This window comes from Stylophora pistillata, chromosome 1, assembly GCF_964205215.1.
Source record: "Stylophora pistillata chromosome 1, jaStyPist1.2, whole genome shotgun sequence".
Taxonomy (NCBI): Eukaryota; Metazoa; Cnidaria; class Anthozoa; order Scleractinia; family Pocilloporidae; genus Stylophora; species Stylophora pistillata.
The window spans coordinates 19,734,097-19,758,497 of NC_142519.1; the positions used below are offsets into that span (position 1 = coordinate 19,734,097).

The window sequence follows — 24,401 nt, forward strand, 5'->3', positions numbered from 1 at the left end:
CGAAACTTGTTCCCAGGAGCTACGCGGAAATTAACATGGCGGATTGTTGTTTGGTTGCTTGCTTACTTAGATTGATCGGAGAAAATACTTTTTGGGGGAGTCATGGATAGTATGTATGCTTCATCAGGCGTTACAGGGTGGAAGAAAGTATTTACTAAACGAAAGAGTGGGAAAACGAAAGGAAAACTGGATATCTATATTATTAGTCCAGAGGGAAGAAAATTTCGCTCCCGTGCTGAGCTGCAGAGATACCTAGTTTCACACACAACTGACGAAAGTCATCTCTCGATCGAAGACTTTGATTTTGGAGTTTCTAATTCTCTCAAATTTTCAAGTGCTGATCGTATTTCAAGCGGGTACAATGACCTACCAGAGGCAATGAAGCGGGAAACACCACAAGATGATGTGGGAAACAAACATGAATTCACCCAACAGAGAACTTTGAATACTCAAAAGACTTCTCCGTATTTTCCAAAAACAAACACTTTTCGAAGAGAAGTAAAACAACATCGCACTTTGAAACGACGACTACGAAGCGAGTCTGTCTCTGGAAATCGTGCTAGGGTCATCCACACTAAAAGAGCAAGAAAGTCGAAGACAGACGAAAGTAGAAAATCCTTATTTGGTAAACGGAAAGTGGCGCGAAAACAAACAGCTGATGCGTACAAACATCGTACGATCTCAAGTAAAAGAAAATCGAGAAACTCGAACACTTTAAGGTTAACCGAGACGATTGGTATTGATGAAAATACAAATTGTGGCAATCAGGCGGGAAATGAAATCACAACTACTACTGTTTCGAGTCATTACTTCAAATCAAGTGATCCAGTCTCCATAAATTCAAAATTTGCACCCAAGTGGATTCCTCCTAAATCTCCGTTCAATTTGATCCAAGAGAGCCTTTTCCATGACCCGTGGAAATTACTAGTTGCAACTATATTTCTAAACAGAACAACAGGAAAGAAAGCTATTCCAATCATGTGGGAATTTTTTAAGAAGTATCCTGATCCCGAAGTTACAAGAATGGCAGATTGGAAAGGAATCGCGGGTAAGTTCATGACATGCTTTGGCTCAAGTGGGGTGGTTTCCAGATGCAAACACGATGAATAATCGATGTCAGAAACAGGCTCTTATTTTTGAGGTTTCAAATCCACAAAAGAACTACATTGGTCAATTACCCTTTGAGTGTGCTGTTTCAGCCCCAATGAAAGTTTGTGCTTTTCCTTGATATTCCGTTGTCTTATTTTTTCTGCCTGAAGATATTTCCCAAGACTTCAAATATGATTAAATAGTCTTAGGTGTGAATTATCCTTAGAGAGCCAGACCACCCCTTCTATTATTTAAGTTGAAAATCAAGTCTCAAATTTCCATGTCAACACCAAACCCACGAAAATCATTGTTTACCCCTTTTTTGGTACCATATTAGTATTGATCTACTTGTTCAGATAAGAAATGTTCCTTTTTCAAATATAGCCAAGCCCTGTGAAGAGTTCTACCCTTTTTTTCGAAAAGATCATCAATGAAAATTGTTGTCAGTGACGTGTTGGCCTTAATAGTACACATGCCAGAGTTCAGATTGAACGATCAGGGTTTGAGGCCTAGCTAGTGTCATTAAGTTTTTTTTCTTGGGCAAGATGGTACACTCCCACAGTGCCTTTATCCACCCAATAATGCAACTCTAAGTTCATTAAAAATGTGATAGTGCATAAGTAAAACAGAAAGACACCATAATTTCACTTCAGTTCGTGGCATTTTTCTTACTTTTCCAGAACTCCTTCAACCATTGGGTCTACATGAAAAAAGAGCCAAAATAATCATAAGATTTTCTGAGGAATTCCTAACAAAAGACTGGACATACCCAAATGAGTTGCATGGGATTGGAAAATATGGAGATGATTCATATCGTATATTTTGCCTTGGTGACTGGAAGAATGTTACCCCTAATGACCATAAACTTAACTTTTATCACAAATGGCTTTGGGAGCAAGATAAAGAAGGATCTTGAATATCAAAAACATCACCAACATACTAAGCACTGTAGTAGTGTTTTTATTGAAACTAAAATTAATAAGAGTTGCAAGCCTTGCAAAGATTTTCTGTCATTAATTTTTTCAGGTACTTTGGTTCTGGTAGGATTAAATTAATTTTCTATGCTACAAACTGCACATTACTTTTTAATAGAGAAAGTTGAAAGATATCAAGGAGAAAATGCAATTAATTCTCTCTCAACAGTCATTCTCTTACAGACAGCTTCAATAATGTCTGTCTTTTTAAAATCAGTTTAATTAAATACAACTCAGGGTGTTCATTAAGGAAAGTGGGAAAATGGTGTAAAGTAATGGGATATTATGCCAAGAGAAGGCTCTAGATCCCTTTTAAAAATATCTCAGGCCATAAAAATAGAGGCAAATAATTGTTTCTGTGTTGTTGTTGAGTCTGATCAAGAATCCACCAATCTCCTGTGTTCAATGAATACCCTGAAAACTCTTAATTGTGAGGAAAGAATTGTTTAAGTACATTTAGACCCTTGCACAGTAAATGCAGTTTTATATTTGTTGTTTTGGCTTTGGTTTTTTTCTTTTGTTTTTGTTTGTTTTTGTTGTTGTTGTTTTTTTTTTTGGGGGGGGGGGAGGAAGCAGGGATGGTGATATACTCTTCCACTCTGTCTGCCAGGTAACCAGTCGTTTTGCCAATAAACAGTTTACTAACATGACATCAATTCACCAATGTCTAATGTCAGTTCACCAATGCTTACAATCATGTCAGTTTGCCAACATCCAAAATAATTGTAATTACAAATGACCAGAGGAATGAAATTTTACTTTGAGGCAGTACAGAAACCTCCAGGCACTGCTCTTCGAATCCTGGGACAAGTATGAGAGGAAAGAGATAACCGCCACTCGGCTGCTGAGAGCCTGAGCTCATCTGAATGCCCTGATTCATGGGAACTGAAGAACGGGAAAAAAAAAAGCCACAACAAAAAAGTGACTCTTTTAGGAGCCACCAAGTTTGCAGAAGTTAATGACCAACAAAAAAAAAAAAACCTCAAAAGTTTGAGGGGGGAATGTGGCAGTTCTTCACATGTAATCAAACAAACATATTGAGAGTCAATAGCTACTTAACTATGCTGTTAAATAAAAGTGTTTCACAGTAGGGTTATACTCTACTGGGTAAAAGCCTTGGATGGTTTTCCAAGTCTTTTTCAAACATGATTGGCTGTCAAGGAAATAATAGATGGGGAGAGTGAAATAAACAATAATCAAACAATACTAACCTATGAACACCTGTGAATACAAAAGTAAAGTTTTATTCCCCAGGTCATTTGTAATTACAACTATTGTGAGTCTCGGTGAACTGACCTATAAGCATTGGCAAACTGACATTAGACATTGGCAAATCAACCTCATACATTGGCGAAATGTTTGTTGGGGAACTGGCACGTTGGCGAAATGACCAGCATTGGTCTCTAAAGGAAGGGTAATTTCCTGTAATTGAAAGCTGTGGTTGCAGACAATTTTCTGCTTTTTTTAGCTTTAATTAACTACACAGATGAAACAAGTTGAAAGAGTCTACTGCATTTCTTTGTCATTTCAAGCCTTGGTAAAGAGATTAACTCAAGTTTTCTAAAAACAAATATACCAGCAGCCACAAAGCAATTAAATTATGGGCAGTGTAACTTATCAGTTATTACAGCATGCATTCTAATATCACTGACAATTTATTATCAAATATTTTTACATTAATTACCAAGTAGATAGTTTTCAGACTGGAGATAACCTAGACTATTAAATTACAAAATAATGTAAATACTTATAGAAAACATGTTACAGCAAGAGTAGCCATAGTTTTAAAGGAGTCCAACCTTCAATTAAATTCTTAATGTTCATACTTTCACTCCTTTTTATCTTTCTTCATTCACCGTCTAGTTTTAAATGCAAACAGATAGCAAAGATCTCTGCGTAACTGAAATCAGAAAGTGTTTACATGATTGAAATTCAAGGACCATTCCAGGATGTTTTGCCCGAAAAAACACTTTGGGAGTCATTGAGGGTGACATTTTATACCTATCTCTTCACATTTTGGTGGGCTAAAGAATTCAGCTCAAAAATCTGCTTTGCAAAGTAACCCAGGCATGTTTCAATATATTCCAAAAAATTTTCTCACAAACTGTAGTTAAATGCAGTTTGTAAGAAAATTTGGTAAAAGTGAAGAACAGCTCCCCAAAATAAAACAGTCTATTTACTCATTTCTGAATTTGTTTTCATTATGTCGGCCAACTGTCAGTGAACTGTTGGTGAGCTGTTGGTCATCTGTCGGTGAACAGTCGGCCAACAGTTGGCCGACATATTTTGGGGAGCTGTTCTTCAATTTTATCAAAACATTTTAGTAACACAGTTCAACATGAAAGAAAATTTTCAAAAAAATTGGCCCCCTAAGGTCTACCTTATCCTTAAACTACAGCTAAATGAATAAGAAGTAAAAGTAATATTCTGTGAAAAAAAACCACTAAGCTTTTCTAATACAGAGACCAATCATACAAATCTCTTTTTGAAAAAAGATACAAAAATCTAAGCTTTGTCACTGCAGATCTTAGTGCAATCTTAAGTTGTCTAAAACCTTCCACAGCACATATTCCATGTACTGGCATTTAATGGTTCAATCCTGTTTTGTAAAGCAGCAATCCATGCTTTGGTCTAAAACCCTTATTTCTAACACTCCTTGGTGTACAGATGCCTCTGTCAGGATTACTGCAATTGATTTTCCCACGAAACTTTCCTTAAGATCAATGAGGTTGGAGTCTTCATCACAGCATTCTCTCACATCCTCAGCATTTAGAGATTTCTCAATAGTTTTCATCTCAAAGGTAGCACAATCCTGGGAAAAAAGCTGTTTCAAGTCAGATAACAGCCTTAATGGCATGTGCTTGAACACAACTATGCATTTTGTGTGCATCATAATGTGTACACCTGCAATAGATCAGGTGTCATATCAATATGGTCAATCAAAAATCTCTTAACCACAAGTGACCACTCTGTTCCAGGCAAACCAAAATTCTTGAGTGAAAAATTGCACAAAATGCATACTGTATGTTCATTTCAAATAATCAACACTTCTGAAAAGTTCTCCTCAGAGTAAAAGTCAAGTCAGCACTCAAGCCAATTAAATGGCATACACTGCCACAGCTTATCTCAGTTTCTGTAACATAAAGCAACTTGGAGTGAGGGATGGGATGCAGTCCATCATTGTTTAACCTCAAGCATTTTCTTAGTGGATTACTGTGACAGTCCACCATTACTCATCAACACCACTAGTTGGAGTGTGGCACCAAGCAAGTTAAGTGTTTTTCCCCAAAACAACCCAATCTCTGAATGACATCAGGCCAGGTCTTAAACCCTGACCTCTCCACCCAGAGTTACTATTAATATAAGCATAAATTAAGCCACTGACTGTACTAACTCCACAAAATGTGAAGAGCTCTTATTAGCTAGTCAGAGCAAATTTTCGGGCTTATCAAAAGTTACTGTTAGTGGCAATAATATTGAAAGAAGAACAAACCTGTTGCTCATTTCGTGACATCTGAAGAGAATTCAGAAGAGTCAGAACCTGATTCTTGTAAGTTTGGATCTCAACAACCACTGGACCTCTTGTAATACCATTGCATGGCCTTAACTGACATTTAATGTCATACCCCTGTCTAAGATAGTCTTCGAGGTCTACATAAGATGTGCTGTCAATTTCTTCATCATCACAGAGAATCTGTAGGTGCTTTGCCTCAGCACACATGGGGAGGTGATCTATATGACAAGAATGGTATTAATGAGAAAACTGTTTATCACTTTTAGCAATAGTTTTACTCTCACTGAGAAAAAAAAATAGTACTTGTTCTACTGCAAATGGTGATTGTACCCCATTTCCATTCATTGTTAATAATTCATATATAATTACCCTTCATTGTTGATCTATTTCTAATGTTTTTGTATGTGTAGTGTGAAAATTTGACTGTATATGATAGTAATCCCAAACATTCCAGTTAAATTGCTCTAAACTAAACAAAAACTCACATCAGTTTGTAAATCAACTTGTGTTTTATAATTCATTTACCTTGAACCTTGGAAAACACCATGCTTTGAAAATCCAAAAGGTGAAGAGGGTACTTATCAACCACAATTCTCTCTGTATACCCAGAAGTTGATTTGAACAGCATCTCATCACGCAATGGTTCTTCATTGTAAAAAGCCAGTATTGTCTCCTTTGAGTGGATTGATCGTATGCGTGGACTCTGCCTCAGTCCACCAGCTTTAGCAGCAGCTTCCTCTACATGCTTGGAGACAAAATCTTCCAAGTTTGAAGCAGTAATATACCCCAATGATTTGGCTTGAGCTTTGAATTTACCACAAAACTTACAGTCTTTAAATTTACAGTCATGTGCACCACGTAACCCACAGGTTATGTAGTGTGTCAAAAAGCTTCCTGACCTGATCTGAGCATAAGATTGTTGTTGAGATAATGAAGAAGACCACTGACGAAAGGTGAAAGATGGTATAACTGGAGCCTTGCTTATCACGTTTTCATCTACAGTACTAAAATCACTTTCTGCAAAGTCTGCTTCAGCATTTGAAATTGGACTCTTGCCAATAACACAAGAACTCTCAGCACCACTTGCCTCCTGAAATTCACTGCAAAGTGACTCAAGAGGATGTGGTGGAGCCTCCACATTTACTGAGTCATGTGACTTGTGAACGAGAAAGCTTTCGTCCTTAATATGTTCTGAGGCAATATTGCCATCAGCAAAGCAGCAATCCAAAATGATCAAGAATTCACGGACATGGGGATTGAGAAGGGTTAGGTGGTTTTTCAAATCATCCACTGTTAAGCAATCATTGTCTGAAGAACAGAGCAAGTTACCATTATGATCACTGTGACCAGAAAAATAAAAGTACACAAACACATCTTTCTTTCCTTGAAGCTTCTGTTTAAGTTCTTGTAGAACTTGTTTAACCAGGTCAGATTGTGATGTGCCTCTTGATGCACTAGGTGTAATAGTAGATATGTGATCTTTCCTAAACTCAAGAAAAAAAGAAGAACAGTCATGTAGCATTTTAAGAGTAAGTACCATTAAACCTGTATTAACCAGGTTGACTGCCTAATACAGGTTCACAGATTATTTATTAGGCATATATTATAAGAAATGATAAACAAAGCCACTCTATGCCATAATTGACCATTTTATGTACAGAATCATGACAATGTTTAAAAATTCTACTTAGAATACTTTTATTTTGGGAGAAAAAAATTATAATTAGAGTCTTACATTAAAAATTACTTGTCATGAAAGATTATTCTTAAAATTATTTGTCATGAGTGGTCTTGCATTCAGTGACCATTCAATACAGGTGGAGGACAATTTAAACAGGCCATTGGGAATTAGGTAAGGGTGACTGCAAAGCTAAATAGAGGTGACCGCTTAATAGACCGAGGTGACTGCTTAAGAGAGGTGAAATTTATTGATCATACAAATCGCAACACCAATGTCCAAAACAAAGTGTAACCACATGGCCTGGTCTTGCATCAAATGTTTTTTTTTCCTCTGACATAGCCGGGATTGCTGAGCATTGGACTTCATGTCATTTTTATGACCTATGACCTTATTGACATGGCTCTCTACTAACGAGTCTGCATGAATTGATACAGTTATAATGTAAAAAAAAAAAAAGGTTCAAATAAATCTCTCTACATTTATATCATATTTATATACATGAGAATATTGAGTAATACACACTTAGTAACCATTAAGCCTATGATCCAAGAGCCCTACCTGACTCCAACAATGCGGCTGTCTGTTAAAACACTTTTAAAACCAATTAAATCCTGATGAAAGATTGCAGCAGTCTTTGGTGAGTCTGGGTCACTTCCACAAACTAGAACTGCATATGTGTCAGATCCTCCTAAAGTTAAACAACTCACCTATATTAAAACATGCAACTTACAGTGTATTGTATATATCATTCTTAATAATAATTATTATTAACAAATTAAACCATGGCAGAGGGGTGAACACATTGCAATGATCACAAATTAATCTACATTTACCAACTCTTGTATGAGAGATCTAAGGCATCAACCCAAGACTTAACACAAAAGCTCATAGGAAAGGCTAAATAAAATGACTGTGTAAACATTTTAATTAATAACAATTATTCTGAAATGGAACATTTAATCTACATCATATCCAAGGAGATTATTAGGAGTCTTGCTGACTACAATTTGAAGAGGAAAATGAACAAAAGCGACAACAACTGTTACAGTAAAATACTGGATCATCTTGAAAACATAGATAAATAAAAAAAACAGCACCTCACAGCCCCTTATGGATCAAAATTATACTTATTAGCCTAAAACACTTAATTTGCTTATCTGAACTCTTTGACCTATTATAAAAAAGTTTTCTTAAATAGCCTTCATTTGACTTTTAGATGATTGCAGGGAAGCTTGTTTGATGAACAACTGTATGGAATACATCACTACGGGACTATACCAAAAAGAATTCTAAGAGCAAACCAAAAGTTTGGCTTCTTGATGATGGTGACAAAACTTTGATTACATCTTAATCACTTGTAAATGCATGATCAGCCTTTAATTACCAATCGGAGGTTCAGCAGGCCCATGGTTTGGACATTCCAGAGGATTCCGTCGTGCTTGCATCAAACAAGTTGCACAAAAATAGCCACACCTTTGGTCACAGTTAGGTGACCTCACTCCCAAATACTTCGCTATTGGCAAGAAAAAAAATTAATTTTTACTAATAAGTTAACAGAACCAGATATGCCTTATATAGGGATCTAAGTTCATGAAAAGGCTAAGTTAAGATGCATTTAAAAGGAACATAGTAAGACACAATTTAAAAGGAATATAGTATGTCAAATAATAACTATCATATACTTTACATAAGAAATGGTATCAGTACTAACACCCTTACTGCTTAGAACACTGGTCAGAATTGGCCAGTTTTACTTGTTAATTATCACAAATAAATTAAATATTGCTGATTTTTTCAAGGGGTATGTACCTGAACGATTTAGTAGACAAGAAACACAATGGGCTCCTTCTTTGAGATTTGAAGATTTTCTGACTCCTTTCCTGTGCAGTAAGTTCTATATGCAAGAAATCAAAACATTTCATGTTTAGTACACTGTTCTTCCTTACACAAAATTAATGCCCTAATGGTACAATTTGCTATATGAGACAATGGGATTTTAGGGTAAAGAGAAGGGCAAGCTAGTGCTCATACTGGTTTAAAAGACATGTAATAGTAAAAAAATTAACCATTTTCACTCTTCTATTCAATCCTTCCATTTTAGGTATTTATAAACAGTCACATTTTCTTCTTTAAAATTTTTACAACTGTTTTCTGAGCAGCTCTTTCAGTTGCATGGCTTGTATTGTATAAGCTATGTCACTGTTGTCCTGTTGCCTCATCTTTAGTTAATACAGCATAGCAGACATATTTAACTAAAGGTAAATTTAAAAAATGTTCCTTACCTCTAGTCTCTTGCACACATCAGACAGTTTTGCTCTGTTCTCTGGTGGTTTAACACAGTCTATCGCAAGATTAGCAAATTCTTCAGTGAAACTTTTCTCATCTGCACTTTCAGGCCAGACAACCTAAGAGCAATACACAAAATTATTTAATTTGACATTTCAAGTTTTAGCTTAAAATGAAAAATTACAGCCCTGATGCACAAAATATCTTAAATGTGAATTCTTACCTTCGGTGCCAAGCCCATTAATTTGTTTACATCTGAAAACATTCCTCGTTTATTTAGTTTGTCATACAAGGTCACATCTTTGTTTTGTGGACCTCTTTCAACAGCACTGTTCTGAGTGAAAAGTTCTAGGAGCACTGAAAAATTAAACCCAGTGAACAATTTAAGCAGCTATTATTACAAGGTTTCCATTCACTTCAACCTGTAATTATAATAAAACAACAACAATTAAGCCTTCCAGGTGACTCAACAGTTAAACAAGCCTCTAATCTAAAACAATTATAAGAGTCATAAACATAAATTCAAAATACAATTATTAAGAGTTTTTAAAAAAAAAAAATTAGGGGGCAAAATTAAAACAACGCTCTATTTGCTGCTTGTAAAAGAGGATAAGGACCGCCTGTTTTCAAATTGGAATTTTAGATAGCCAAGTGGCAGGCCTTTGTTACTACTGCAGAGCTTCAATATGGTCAAGACTGTACTCTAAGAAAAATTTAATGTCAGCAAGAAAGTTCAAGGCTTTGAGCAACAATAGCTAGCAAGAGTTTGCAAGGGATCTGGCACTGACCAACAGGCAAAGTTTGAAAAAACTTCAGCACAAGTACCAAAGAGCTGACTTCACATCGTTGACAGAAAATTTAATCAATTAACTCTCACATGTATAAAAATGAGTTTTTTAAGACCATATCCAGTTCCTTTTAGGGTAAGATCCCATCATGACAAACCCCTGACATTTTCTTACATCTCAAAAATAACACTTAATATTAACAGTTTTGAGCACCTGCATACCTATTCCAAATGAGAAAATGTCATTAACAGGTTTAAAGTGTCTTTCTTTAAGAAATGCATCTAGGTATCCACTTGTTCCACGAATCTGGCTGAGAGATGCATAAGAGTAATCCAAGGGTAACTCCTGGGCCATTCCAGCATCTCCTAGACGTGCATTAAATTGTTCATCTAGAAATATATTCCCTGGCTTTACATCCATGTGTACAATCTCCTGCCTAAAAATACAATCAATATTAATAGGGGAAGAATGCAAAAGTGCACAGTGCTTGAATGATGACCCAATGCAGTTCATGTACTGTATTCTTTTAAATATTGGGGCACACATGTTAACAGCAAACTTTTGTGAAAGTTTAGATGTTTCGTATAAGATTTGTAATGATCTGTCACTATATAATTTCTAAGTATTATTAACAATATCATTGCTATCATTTTTAGAATCATAGTGTTGAAAATGTCTCTGAAAGGCCTCTGGTCTCTGCTGAGGAAATAAAATTATGGTTGCCCTCCTGGGATCACAAGCTTGATCAATCAACTGCACACCAACATGATGGCCCAAGTCTCTGTTAGAGGCTCAACATCTGACAAGTTCAGTATTAAACAAGGTGTAAACCAGGGGTGTGTACTTGCACCATCTCTATTCTCTCTGTACATCATGACAGTCTTGGAACTCTCTGCCTCTATCGAAGGGGTGTACCTCACCACCTGCTCAGACGGCCAGCTCTTCAACACAAGACACCCAAAAGCTAGCACAAGAACACAGACCATCTGTGTGAGAGAACTGTTCTATGTGGATGACACTGCAATGGTATCTCATTCCACAGAGGAGCTCCAGAGCATGCTAGCCTCCTTCAACACTGCAGCTTTCAACACTTTCAACACTGAAGCCTTCAAACTTAATCTGACTATCAATGTCCCCAAGACAGAAGTCCTGTTTCAGCCCACTCTGGGAACTCATCCTCCACAGCCGGACATCCTCCTCTATTGAGCACTTCACCCACCTCGGCAAAACTCTCTCCCATGACATCAACATGTAGAAAGAAGTGGAGAAGTGAGTCAGCCCAGTTTCTGCTGCCTTCGGAAAACTCATACCAAGGTGTGGAACCATCCTGACATCAAACTGCAAACCAAGTGCAAAGAATACCGTGCTGTTGTCCTGTCATGTCCCTTGTAATCATCAGAGACCTACATCCTATACCTCTGCCACATCCAGAGACTGCAACACATTCAGATGTCTCAGCTAACAGACAGTTGCTGAAAATCAACTGGAGAGATGGAGTCTCAAATGCCACGGTGAGACGGCGAGCTAAAATCCCCAGTGTTCAAGCCCTTCTCACCCAGAACCAGCTTAGATGGATAGGCCATGTAGTGTGTATGGACGACTCCTGATTACCCAAGGCAGTCTTCTATGGCAAGAGCAAGGAGGGGAAGAAGAGAGTTGGTGGGCCCAAGCTGCAAGTCAAAGACTGTTTTAATAGGGCACCTGAAGGCCTGCAACATCAGCATCTCAACATCAGAGAAGTGTCATGCAAGTTGAGTCTCCTCGCTTGCTTCTACAGCTCCCAACTCTCTCACCTGTCCCAACTGTGGCAGGATCTCCCTACACCACACAGGACTGTACTTGCACCAAAGAAGTTGCCATCCTACTCAGCAATGAGTGACAGCCATTGATGACAAGGAGTGTTGAAAATACAAGATCATAAATTTTAAAAGCATTTAGACTCCAAGCATCCTCTTTTCATTAAACTTGCAGCTGTAACAAGTGACTGAAATTTCTATTTTATAATTATTATCATTATTACAATTTCTTTGCCATTATTATCAATGTTATTATTATATTATTATTAATAATTTAATTACTTTACTATCAACATAACTGCTACTAATAGCATAATTATAATTAAATTGTTGTTATTTGTTGTTATTATTTTAATTACAATTAAATTGTTGTCGACTAAAATTATCATGAGTTTCATTTAACATCATTTAGTTAGTAGTCAGATCAACTGGTGTAAACACAGGTGGCCCAAGCTCTGTCACAGGCTCTTTCACAGTGAATAATTAAAGAGTTTGTATAGTGGTTTAGTTGGACTTGCTTTTGAGCTCCATAAATGTAAAGTTGTGTGAAATAATCAAAGAAATAAAGTCATACCTTCGTAGAGAGTAGTCTGTGTTGTTCTCCTCGCGATTTGAGGCTGTTTTGATGTGTTTTAGCTTGATGCCCTAAATTACCGTGCATAAAATACAGGAAGGTCGGAAACTTCTGTTGACACATGCTTGCCAAAATCGCTCGAAAACAACACTTACATACTCTCCCTCGAATCAAAACTTGGCAGCACGAAAGCCAAATAGTTGCCCTTTAGTTCACCGAAAAAAATCCCACAAAAGTCGGTTTGTCGAGCAACCAATCCAGTGAGAATTTCAAATTAACGGCCGTTCAAAATTCTTCTAATGCGTGGAAGGAACTTCTTGTGCAGCTGAGAGACCGTTAATGTGCGGTCAACCTGGGACCTAGTCAAATCTCTCTCAATGGGTTCTCTCCATAGTCTTCTAACACCAACTCTTCACACATACTAAAGTACCCCGGGTAAGAGGATATTTAAAAAAATCCTTTGAAAACAGTAAAGATGGACAGTATCAACGATCTAGTCAAGTCGATGAGTTTACCCAGGGTACCTTAGTATGTGTGAAGAGTTGGTGTTAGAAGACTATGGGGAGGACCCGTTGAGAGAGATTTGACTAGGTTCTGGGTTGGCCGCGCATTAACGGTCTCTCAGCTGCACAAGAGGTTCCTTCCACGAATTAGAAGAATTCCGAACGGCCATTAATTTGAAATTCTCGCTGGATTGGTTGCTTGACAAACCGACTTTTGTGGGATTTTTTTCGGTGAACTTGAAGGGTAACTATTTGGCTTTCGTGCTGCTGAGTTTTGAATTGAGGGAAAGTATTTAAGTGTTGTTTTCAAGCGATTTTGGTGAGCATGTGTCAACAGAAGTTTCCGACCTTCCCATATTTTATGCATGGTAATTTAGGGTGCCCAACTAAAACACATCAAAACGGCCTCAAATCGTGAGGAGAACAACACAGACTACTCTCTACGAAGGTAAGACTTTATTTCTTTGATTATTTCACACAACTTTACATTTACGGAGCTCAAAAGCAAGTCCAACTAAACCACTATACAAACTCTTTAATTACTCACTGTGAAAGAGCCTGTGACAGAGCTTGGGCCACCTCTGGTGTAAATTAACTTGAAGCGATAAAACAACATCAGTGCACAAACCTTACACATCTCTCATTTTTCACTTCTGTGTGCAAATAATGCAGTCCCCTGGCCGTATGAAGTGCAATCTTTAGTCTAACGTCCAAAGGTAATTTTTGATACCCTTTTGAGTCCTTTCGTAAAGCTTTGTGTAAATCAGTGTGCATTTTAGGGTACATCAGACAGCATGGTTTGCTGCAGAGAGGAAATAGAGATAGATTACAAAAAATTCAATATCCTGCAGTCTGATGTAATGCAAATTTCTTGTTAACTAATAAACACAAAGTAAAAACATTCAACTTTGTTGACTCACCCTTCCTCCTCACAAAACGCATAGAGGGGCATCAAATTAGGATGTTTAATATAACCAACTTTTTTTTCCTAAAACAAAATTAAAATCATGTCAAGCTCTGGGCTATCTTATAAAATTACTATCAGTATGTATGTTAGGGACTGAAAATGATGGCAAGTGCAAAAGTGCCCACATAGGGCTCGACACTAACTTTTCAACTTACTAGCCAAGTGGCAAGTGACATCTCAGATGCTTTTAGATGTTACGACAACTTCAGTCTGTTTACTGGCCAAACTGGCGAGTAGAAATTGAAAACCACTAGCCAAAACTGAATTTCTACATACATACTTTGAGCTAACCGCCTCCCGGTTAGCTCACTTGGCTAGAGCGCCAGATTCCACTGCGTGGAAGGTCGAGGGTTCGAGCCCCAGCCGGACCAATACCCATGGTCTTACAATAAGTGAGGAGAACTTTCTACCTCATGTAAGTATGTATGTATGTATGTACATGTATGTATGTATTTATATATATTGTGGGAGGAAAAAGACAAGTAAACTACAAGTTCATCCCTACAAGCCTGTTTCGTGGTCGCCCACTCATCAGGGGATTTGATGAGTGGGCGCCCTGATGAGTGGGCGACCACGAAACAGGCTTGTAGGGATGAACTTGTAGTTTACTTGTCTTTTTCCTCCCACAATATATACTTCGCTCTACTTCTATGTATTGAGCACTGTTCTACGAAAATCAAGTCACACTTTATGTATTTATATATGTATGTATGTACATGTATGTATGTATGTGTGTATGCATGTATGTATGTATGTATGTATGTATGTATGTATGTATGTATATACATAGGTTAATTGACCACTCCCCATAGGGGCTTTTCAGGGCCAATACTAATACTAATACTAATACTAATACCAATAACGTTTAATCAAACCTCTTGCAGAGAATGCTGAATTACTGGTTTATAAATTATATATTATAAATTATACCCACCCATCCCACCCAGGGGAGGACATCCACCACACAGTAATCTTGTGCGTGGGAAATTAGCGTCTCCTACTCCTAACCCTGCAGGAGACGGGGCCTATAGTTTATTCGTCCTCATCCGAGAAGACTAGAATATCCATCCATTTCTTGATTATAGAAAGGTAGCAAATTCTCCTCACTTATTTTAAGACCACGAATATTAGTCCGGCCAGGGCTCAAACCCTCAACCTCCCGCACAACACAATCCGGCGCTCTAACCAATTGAGCTAACCGAGAAGCCGCGTCTGTGGCTAGTGGGCTACCGTTAGTGCCGAGCCCTGCTAAGGTGACTTTTTATGCAAAATCAAGTTGTCCCTTACACTACACTACACTACACTTACACTGTGTTTGTTTTTTTTTCCACAAATCCATGTGTTGGGTTCTAAAATTTTCTCACATTGTGCATCATTGATATAAAATGTTACCTTAAATTAAAGCTGAGTTAAGTGTAAAATTAATTAGTCCAGATTCATCAGCATGACTTCACAATCAAGCAAGCAGATTCCTGATTAAATCACACTGCAAAAATTCACTCGATATCAGATTGCCAAGATCACAAGAGATTTAAATAGGGGTGGAGTAAAAGCAGAATAGTTATTTTCTAATTCAACAAATAAAACAAAGATCATTCCTATAACATAATCTGAAGCTTTCCATCTTGAGATTTCTGCATCTTTGATTTTATCATTTATTTAGTAACACAATTATATGTTGTTTATAGGAGAATGAATTAAAAGCACATATTATTTTGTAAGACTGGCCACTTCTGTGTTGTATTCTTTTTCTGTCTTGCGTGATGGCCCCCCTTTGCAAGACTAATAAATGTAGATGTATTATTTACTTGTAGTATGCCTCTCTCCGCAACAACCCAGGAGAAACCTTATAGATGGGTACAACAAAAGTTTCCAGAGCCCCTCTTCATATTACCCTAGGAGGTTTCAAAGAATTCTGTTGAGGTGGAATATATAGCAAAAGTCTGACAGTCAGTTGGGGCCCACTATTCACACAAGGTCTAGCGCAAATGGCAAAAGGGTTGATTCAAGTAAATATTACATGTCCTTTTTCTATTAGCTTTCAGCCCTCTTGACACTGTTCACAAACATAAACGTTCAGGTAAAAGGTTTGCCTAAATTGAAGATGGCTTAGAATAGGGCTTTGTTCAACTTCATTTAAATAACCAACTCTTAAAGTTCATACTGGGCAATGATGAGATCTGACTGTTTTGTGCCATTAGACTTAAAGAGCTTAACCTGTCTGATAAAAACAGAACACATAATTTTTAAGTCATTACCCTCTGCAATTGAGCTCCGCCATGAGGGAGTCCAGATAAAGACTGGTGTTCTTCTTTGATGACAACACTCTGACCATGAAATTTCTTGGTACCTTAAAGTCAGGAAGACAAATACTATCAATTTAGTGCTACACTTCTACCTTTTAATAATTAATTGCACTTTTTGTGCTTTTTATTGGGATATGAAGTATTTTCTGTACATGTACAATAAAACACTCCTACCATCTGCACCTTGAGGTATCTACATGTACTCAACCCTTTCACTCCCAGAATGACCCAGGGGTTTCATTAAGGGCTGGGCACTAGGTAAATTGACTGGTTCTGAGGACAGTTTTGCCCACCTGAAAGAAAGTTTATCTTATAAAGAAGTTCAGTTCAAAAAGTTTTACCTGCCTGTGAAAACCAGTTGCCCTCCTGCTGAAAACATTTTTAATGAAACCCATGATGAGCAAGACAGAATTTCTCCATACAATCATCAATACAATATCAAGCAGATGGGTGGTGGTGAGAATATAGAAAAAATTAATATAAATCAGGGGATTACGAATTGATCAAGTGCATTTTCTCCAAATTAACATTATAAGAACTGTTTAGCAGTCAGTAGGGAGAATAAGTGATGAGATCTTGGGAGTGAAAGGGTTGCAGTCATCCCTTCCCTTCTATCTCTAAAAGAGACCATCATGACACATCTATTTAACAATTATTCCACAAGCACGCATTGGATATGAAACGATAGATGGCCAATGAGGTGCATAGCGCCGAGTTAACTATAATCATCTCATATCCAACAAGCACAAGTGGAGTAAATTAAAAAAACGCTTCTTGACTTTATTTTGTGAGAAGAAACCAGATGTTACAATGTACAGATATTAGATTAAGGTATATTGGCTCATATACCATAATGGCTTAGCCAATAAAAAGTCTTGAATTGCATTATCCAATGATCCAGTTTTTAATAATGAGTATTAGCTACTTAACAGTGACTCTACCTTCATAGACAATTCCAAAGCCTCCTTTACCCAGTACTTTGCTGTTTTCATGATTGAAGTATTTTGTAAAACAGTTATAGCTCATCTCAACTGGGCATTTCTGATGTAAATGTACCGCAACTTCAGTATCATAATTGACTGATACAGTTCTCTCAACTGGAACTTTCTCTGCAGATGAACTGCTTGTAAATTGATTGGAGTTCGTAGTGTTTGCCATGATTGTGGTGTCTGCTCTTCCATTTCCTGGATTTAAATTATCCATTCCAGCATTATGAGCTTGAATGCTAAAAGTTCGGTCATCAGAAACTAAGGCCATTGAAGATCCTGGATCAATTTCACCAGAATTTCTATTTAAAGGTCCTTGATTTGGATTGCCTTTGTCATCTTTCCCTCCAAGATGGGCTTGATTGCTGCCTGGCAAACTACCTAAGACTGAGGTGCTGGTAGTTCCCAAACTATTATCAGCTGAATGCATCATTGTACTTCTTTGTTCTGTGTGACCTTCTGGATTAGTTTCACCAGAATTAATATTTGAATGTCCTTGGTTCGGATTGTCTATGTTATCTCTTCCTTCATGTTGGTCTTGATTGCTTCCAAGCAAACTACCTGACACTAAGGTGCTGGAAGCTCCTGAATTGATATCACCTATCAATCAATCAATCAATCATTTTATTTAGTAATGCAGGTTGTAAGGAAGGGGGCAGCCATAAGGCTGATGTGGACCAACAACGAACTAATAAAATGTAAAACTAAAATAATTCATAAAGTCACCCTATGGTATTTAAATATTCAATATGAATCATTGTAATAAAGTTCATTAGCAAACAAGTCACGAATTAATTCAAAAATTTACATGCAATGTAATAAAACTTAAAAATATACAAAATCTCTGTCTTTCATAGCAATCATAGGCGCTTCAAAAGAGAAGCTATTTATGTTCTGTGAGAGCTTACGTGTCCCATTTGGCCAACAAGAGCAATCTTCTGAGAAGACAGCAGGCCATAAGAACTCTCAAGGTTATGCTGAATTTTCTCCAAACAATCAGAGAACAACTTTTGCTTACCTAAATATGCTGTTAAGCTCCCTTGTTCTGGATGATCTCTGTACTTTATTCCTGCAAGCTGTGCTTGATTACCGACAGTTGGATTTCTCAACTGTAAAGTCATAAGGGATCTTAAATCCACAGTCGTTCCCTGATTGTTTGGAGGAAATTCAGCATAACCTTGAGAGTTCTTATGGCCTGCTGTCTTCTCAGAAGATTGCTCTTCTTGGCCAAATGGGACACTGTGTTGAGTTCGGTACACAATGGGGTTTGGTTGTACAGCAGGTAGTGGTTTAGGCTGTTCCACAACAATATTACCTCCAGAATCTGGTTGAGGAGTTTGCTGTTGCAGGCTACCAGTAGATGGATTACACCCTAGAGTTTGGTCATTTCTATTGGAAGGTTGATATTGTTCTTCTGGACCATGAGGATAACTTTGCATTGGATAACTTTCGACTGGATAGCTTTGGACGGGATAACTTTGGGCTGGATAACTTTTAAATGGATAACTTTTAAATGGTCCCATGGGATGCTGAGTATATTGATGGGCACATTCATCTGTGCCTGTCATAAAATTACTGATGGGTGACTGTAAATGATTGCCAGCCTGTTGAGTTCCCCTTGCCATTAGTGAGGACATGGAGGGTGAAACCCAAGCAGAGGTTCCTGTTTGAGCTGGTGTCTCATTCGGATAGTACCTACATGCAAAGCTTTGACCTGTGTTATTAGAATAGAGAGTTGATTGGGCTCTACCTGTCACCCTGTTATTGACATTATTCTGTTGAGCATACTGTCCACCGGTCCCATTTTCATTCGCTACAAAAAATCAGAGAGAAAAAATTGCTAAAACGATTGGCTAGCTGGTTAAAGATCAAAATCAAATATTTAATTTGATTAACATTTAGCTAATGCTCAGGGGATTTAAAATACATTAAAATAACTATCCCACTTTCAATGGGCATATTACTTTGGGCCTTAAAAAAGTAAGAAAAATTTATCACCGAATCAATTCATTGGTATGGTACATATTTCAATAAATATTTCAGTTTAAAAAAGATTGATTGGAGTGAAACCTTCCAACACAGCACACATATATTATTAATTATAGTGACACAAACCGCGTAATATAGGCCATACCAGTACTGTGGGCACTAATTCTTCAGTCACATCCACCAAAAGTTCAAAACTAATTACGTGTTTTTCACTAAATTCTGGTATACATCATAAACTATGTTTAACATTTACCCTTCAATTGCTTCCTTTTGAGAATAATCAGTCTCAAACGTTTGTCGTACTGGGCGTTCGATGAAAGGGTGCTAAGGAAGCCAACCACACAAACACAAGATTGGCAAACCCCAAACCTTTACTGGCATCGTAAAGAACCAATAATTTCTTTACATAAGCTTATCGCGCAAAAGCAACAAGTTGTCTTGGGGAGATTTTTTAATTCTATACTTTTTTCCTCTACTAAAACTTCAAACAGCAAAACTCACCTTTTCTAGAACTAATAACACTTTCAACTTTGTGTTTTAAATCAAATCTACTGGCGTTTTGAAAGAGGTTTCTTAGAAAATCGAGCTGCTCTTCTTCGCCTTCGACTCTCTCACCGATGGCTACAAACAGTTCTCTCGGAGTGGTTATATTTTCTAACCTTCTTTTGGTCAAATTGTCACCACAAAGAAACTTTAAAATAGCAAGATCTTCAGATCCTATGTCATCGGCTATTTTGTTGAGAAATACACGCAAATTTGAAAACGCCATCCTCCCTACTTTTCCCGAAAGTGGGAAGTATCATTACCGAGAATTCGAAAATCACGTGACTTCAAGGGAAAATTCCCGTCTCTCCCCCCTCCCCCACCTCAAGAGAAATTGCTCAACAGCAGAATTGCCCAGTGAAATAAGCCCGTTCAGACGTTAGAATATTTATTCGCCAACAGATTGAAAATTCGCATGAGATAATCGGGAAAAAATTCTTCATCAGCATACGAAATTTGAGCTAACAAAAACTCGGTTGTGGTACGTAATAGGTTAACATACATGACGAACCTGTCGTTTCTACCTTTCTGCTGAGCTGGGAATTTGTCTTGAAGCCTGAAAAGTTGCTCGAAAGTGTTCATGGAAAAATACCTGGTTCCTCGGTTAGTGGCATTTTTTACGATTAAAGCTAACTGACATCACTAATTACCACAGCATGGGTTCTCTTTATGGTCAGGACTAGTTGATTGCAAATTGAACCAAAAATTGAAGACATTTTATCACAGATGACTTCAAACTGTGACAAAAACAAAAAACTGATCCACGAGGCGAAGCTGAGAGTGTCACTAATGTTCTTACCACTTTTTGATCTATTACTGAGCAGACCAACGGCGACATCGAATCTATTTGTTTTATAAGATAAAAATGTTGTTAAAGTTGAAACCATCAGTGTTTTTGAGAGCTAATCAAAATGCGTGTAGGATTGATTTCCATCTTCTCACATATCCATATATGCACGTAACACAGTGAAGTGCGTCCGTTTACTGCACTATTTTTGTCATTTCTGCAGAAAACACAAGATGGAATCCAAAGGTGACGCTAACAACACCAAACAAACTCCAAAGAAAAGAAAACATCACAAAAATGAGGTTAGTCATCGGTCTCAGCAGGTCCAAGTCGATAGTACATTAATCGGTCCAATTAATCAAAATTATAATATGACTGCAGTCTGCTTCCATGACATTGACGAGACCTTAATTTGCTCCTAAGTTCCAGGCTGATACCAAATCAGGAAATCCCAAACCACTGTACCGACTGAATGAAGTGCGGGGTGACTTATTTTCATGTGCCATCAGTGATTCCCTTGCTCACTGCATAAGTGCTGATGCTAGGATGGGTAAAGGGATAGCAATCCTCTTTAAAACTAAATTTGGTGGAGTGGAGGAGATCAAAAGTCAAGGTATACATTTTATAAGTATGCTGCATGATCCTTAGATGTACCCTGATCAATCAAAAAAGGTTGATTGAGCCTTCAATAAAGACTTGTAATTGTGATTCCTTTAGGCATATTTGCTTCTCTAGCTCAGAATTTTTTCATCCCTCCCACCTTGATTAAAGACTGAGCTGTAACAAAGAAACAGCTTCCACTGACCTTTGTAATAGAATTGTTATTAAGTACTGTAACATGCAACCATACAAAATATTAGACAAGTGTCTTTAAAAAACCTTTTGAGTCATGTTAAGCTACACCTGAGAAATTTGTTTGCACAATTTATAATTATTATTATCCAGAATTTTTTAAATCAAACAGATATGTTGTAAATATATATATTTTTATGATCATAAACTCAGGGCAGAAACCAGGAGGTGTGGCTATTCTACAAAAAGGAGAAAGATTTGTCTACTACTTGGTAAGGGTTTTGAATTCTGGCTTGGACAATTCAATGATTCAGAAAATGTAATTACGATGCATTAGAACAATAGCTTTTAAAAAGTATATGTAATTGAATTATTAATTTTGGTAATATATCTGTAATAAGTAGATCTGAGATGAAGTTTCTGCACTTAATTTCAACTATAAGCTTGCTGCAATTTTTTGTCACTTAATTTATAATTAATAAATGCATGGTGATAAAAATGATCTAGAATGGTTTATTGGCAGCATAGATCCATTTCAAAGGAGAGGGCTCTTCCATGTGAAAAGGCTAAAAAGAGTTCTTTTCAAGGCTTAAGTGCCAAACTAAAAATAGTACACTTTTGTGTCAATATTTAACAAATGGTAAACACCACAGCGTACACTATTGAGTTATGGATGCACGCGGGAGGTTGCTAAGCACGAAAGAAGCGTAAGAGTTGCTCGAGGCGATAGCCGAGAGCGACTCTAGCTTCTTGAGTGCTTAGCAAACCTCCCAAGTGCATCCATAACTCAATAGTGTACGCTGTGGTGTTTACCATTTGTTTTATAACATAACATTGATACATTGTAGTTAAAGAGTTCCCTTTTATTTAACAAATCTTACGCAACCAGAAAACACAAGCGCGCGCGGAAAAATAGTCTTTGTATTTGCTCACGTGAGCAGCGTACACCCATGGGCAAATGGGGGACGCTAAATAGACCAATCAGAGCGCGCGCTTTACTTTGGTTATGTTATAAATAATTATACAATGATAATTACATTATTGTCAACTGACAATATTTTTTATTATTATTAGCCCAACTACAGCTGTAGACTAAAAATGGTGGATTGCTGATCAAATATAAGTTGTAACTTGTGCATGGCACCTTATGATGGTTCTTACTCTGTTTTCCTATTAGGTCACGAAGGAGAAGTCTTTTCACAAGCCAACATACAAAACTTTGCAGTCATCATTAGAAGCCATGAGAGACCACTGTCTCACCCATGGGGTGAAAAGCCTATCCATGCCAAAGATTGGTTGTGGCTTGGATGGTCTACAGTGGTACAGAGTTAGTGGGATCATAGGCCAAGTTTTTCAAGATACAAATATTAATGTGACTGTTTACAGCTTGTAGGAATTATAAGGTCATTCAGAAATCCTTAAAAAGCAACATGTTCAAAACATATCCATAAAAATTAAATGTTTATAATTGTCACAAATTGTTTATATTAGAAAATTATGAAAAAGTATATTGTTGCTGTTAATCTTCATTCAGAACTTTGCATGTGTATATACTTATGTTTATATTTGGATCTGTGCAAAAGTTAAACACTTAATGTTCCTAAGAGTTCTGTGACTGAAGTGACAAAGCTGCAGGAGATCTAACATGCTGAAGAAAATTGTAGAGCCAGGCCCCTTGCAGCTTTGTCTCTTGCTGCAGTTTCTTTAAGTGTCTTCTTACAGGCTAGTACTGATAGAACACTTGAAAACTTCAGGGAGGGAAGTGTAGATAATACTGTCATCATCATGTTGTGTGCCTAGCAAAAATTCACAAAGTTTAAGGCCAAGATCTAGTAGTTGACTCAACTAGATGAACTTCAAACATATCAACATACTGTAGTTGCTTCTAATTAGTAACGTATGATACTCTTCTGTCAAAGATACATTCATTTGGTTGTTATGGGCTGTTATCTGTTTTTTTCTTATTATTAAGAAAGTAATACCAATTTGTTTAATAAACAGTTGTTTCATGTCTATCTAATTTAGTTCAAGTTTATTTGCAATACTTAGTATTCTAGACACCCACACCTCACTGTATGGAAATATCACAAGACAATCTTCTTTACTTAGCAAGTACATAAAATTTCAAATTGATATGATGCAGAGAAGCACACATCCCTGAGACTTTGTTCATAGAGGATCAGTTGCTCTTTTAAAGATAAACATAAGTTTGTTCAAAATTATACACATTTGAAATACAAAAACTCCTACATACCCAGGCACAATTGTTACACTTACCCATTGCTTCAATCAAACCAGTCACCATTAGACATTGCCAGACACTAATTATCTGTCATGATGGTAATAAAGCACTACCAGTACAGCCAGTACAGCTAGATCACTTTGCATTTGTCGGTCTTCCACAAGTTACTTTCCGTATTTTCAGAATGGCTGGAATTAAATTGTTACATCTAGGCAAGTAGGATCTTTACCTAAATTTCCTGCAGCTTTCTCTAATTACCCACTCCCCATCCTCAGGGCTTATTATTTTACAACATAGTAAGGAAAAATTCTGTCTTGGTTACTCAGGGGAGTTAAAACCCTTTAACTTCCACAATCTGATTATTAATCCTCTCCTCTAGCTACTACTCATTTCCTTGTAAATTAATTTGAAAATTTGGTATTAGATCAAGAAAACAACTACCTGATAATTTTGAGTTCTCTCATTACCTGTTTGCTGGGATAATGTATGGAAATTATAGGGAGAAGTTTCATGTTAATCACTTCTGGGAGTTAAAGGGTTACCGGAAGTTAATTTTGCAACAGTCATGTACTCTGTTGTTTAAT

The 24,401-nt window shown here is 37.1% G+C and overlaps 3 protein-coding genes across 7 annotated transcripts; 2 read left to right on the plus strand and 1 right to left on the minus strand.

Moving 5' to 3' along the window:
* Positions 1-7: 7 nt before the first annotated feature.
* On the plus strand, positions 8-2,557 carry LOC111337540 (uncharacterized). The gene is made up of 2 exons (XM_022943876.2): positions 8-1,048; positions 1,770-2,557. The coding sequence occupies exons 1-2, from the start codon at positions 103-105 to the stop codon at positions 2,003-2,005; spliced, it is 1,182 nt and encodes a 393-aa protein (XP_022799611.2). The 5' UTR covers positions 8-102; the 3' UTR covers positions 2,006-2,557.
* On the minus strand, positions 2,034-20,271 carry LOC111337538 (uncharacterized). 5 transcript variants are annotated; one of them, XM_088742711.1, is made up of 15 exons: positions 19,955-20,271; positions 18,780-19,277; positions 17,420-18,064; positions 16,431-16,522; positions 14,126-14,193; positions 13,834-14,007; positions 10,554-10,768; positions 9,768-9,901; positions 9,541-9,663; positions 9,068-9,152; positions 8,643-8,771; positions 7,817-7,946; positions 6,103-7,061; positions 5,557-5,795; positions 2,034-4,887 (listed from the first exon to the last, which is right to left on the minus strand). In XM_088742711.1, the coding sequence occupies exons 1-15, from the start codon at positions 20,220-20,222 to the stop codon at positions 4,657-4,659; spliced, it is 3,990 nt and encodes a 1,329-aa protein (XP_088598837.1). In that variant the 5' UTR covers positions 20,223-20,271; the 3' UTR covers positions 2,034-4,656. The 5 variants fall into 5 exon arrangements, with proteins under 5 accessions (XP_088598837.1, XP_022799608.2, XP_088598844.1 ...); XM_022943873.2 differs by having other exon boundaries at positions 18,483-19,277; XM_088742718.1 differs by having other exon boundaries at positions 19,215-19,277; positions 19,955-20,270.
* A 73-nt stretch (positions 20,272-20,344) lies between these two features.
* On the plus strand, positions 20,345-23,590 carry LOC111337542 (ADP-ribose glycohydrolase OARD1). Its single transcript, XM_022943879.2, has 5 exons — positions 20,345-20,599; positions 21,007-21,085; positions 21,207-21,396; positions 21,789-21,847; positions 22,753-23,590. The coding sequence occupies exons 1-5, from the start codon at positions 20,577-20,579 to the stop codon at positions 22,966-22,968; spliced, it is 567 nt and encodes a 188-aa protein (XP_022799614.1). The 5' UTR covers positions 20,345-20,576; the 3' UTR covers positions 22,969-23,590.
* Positions 23,591-24,401: the final 811 nt, after the last annotated feature.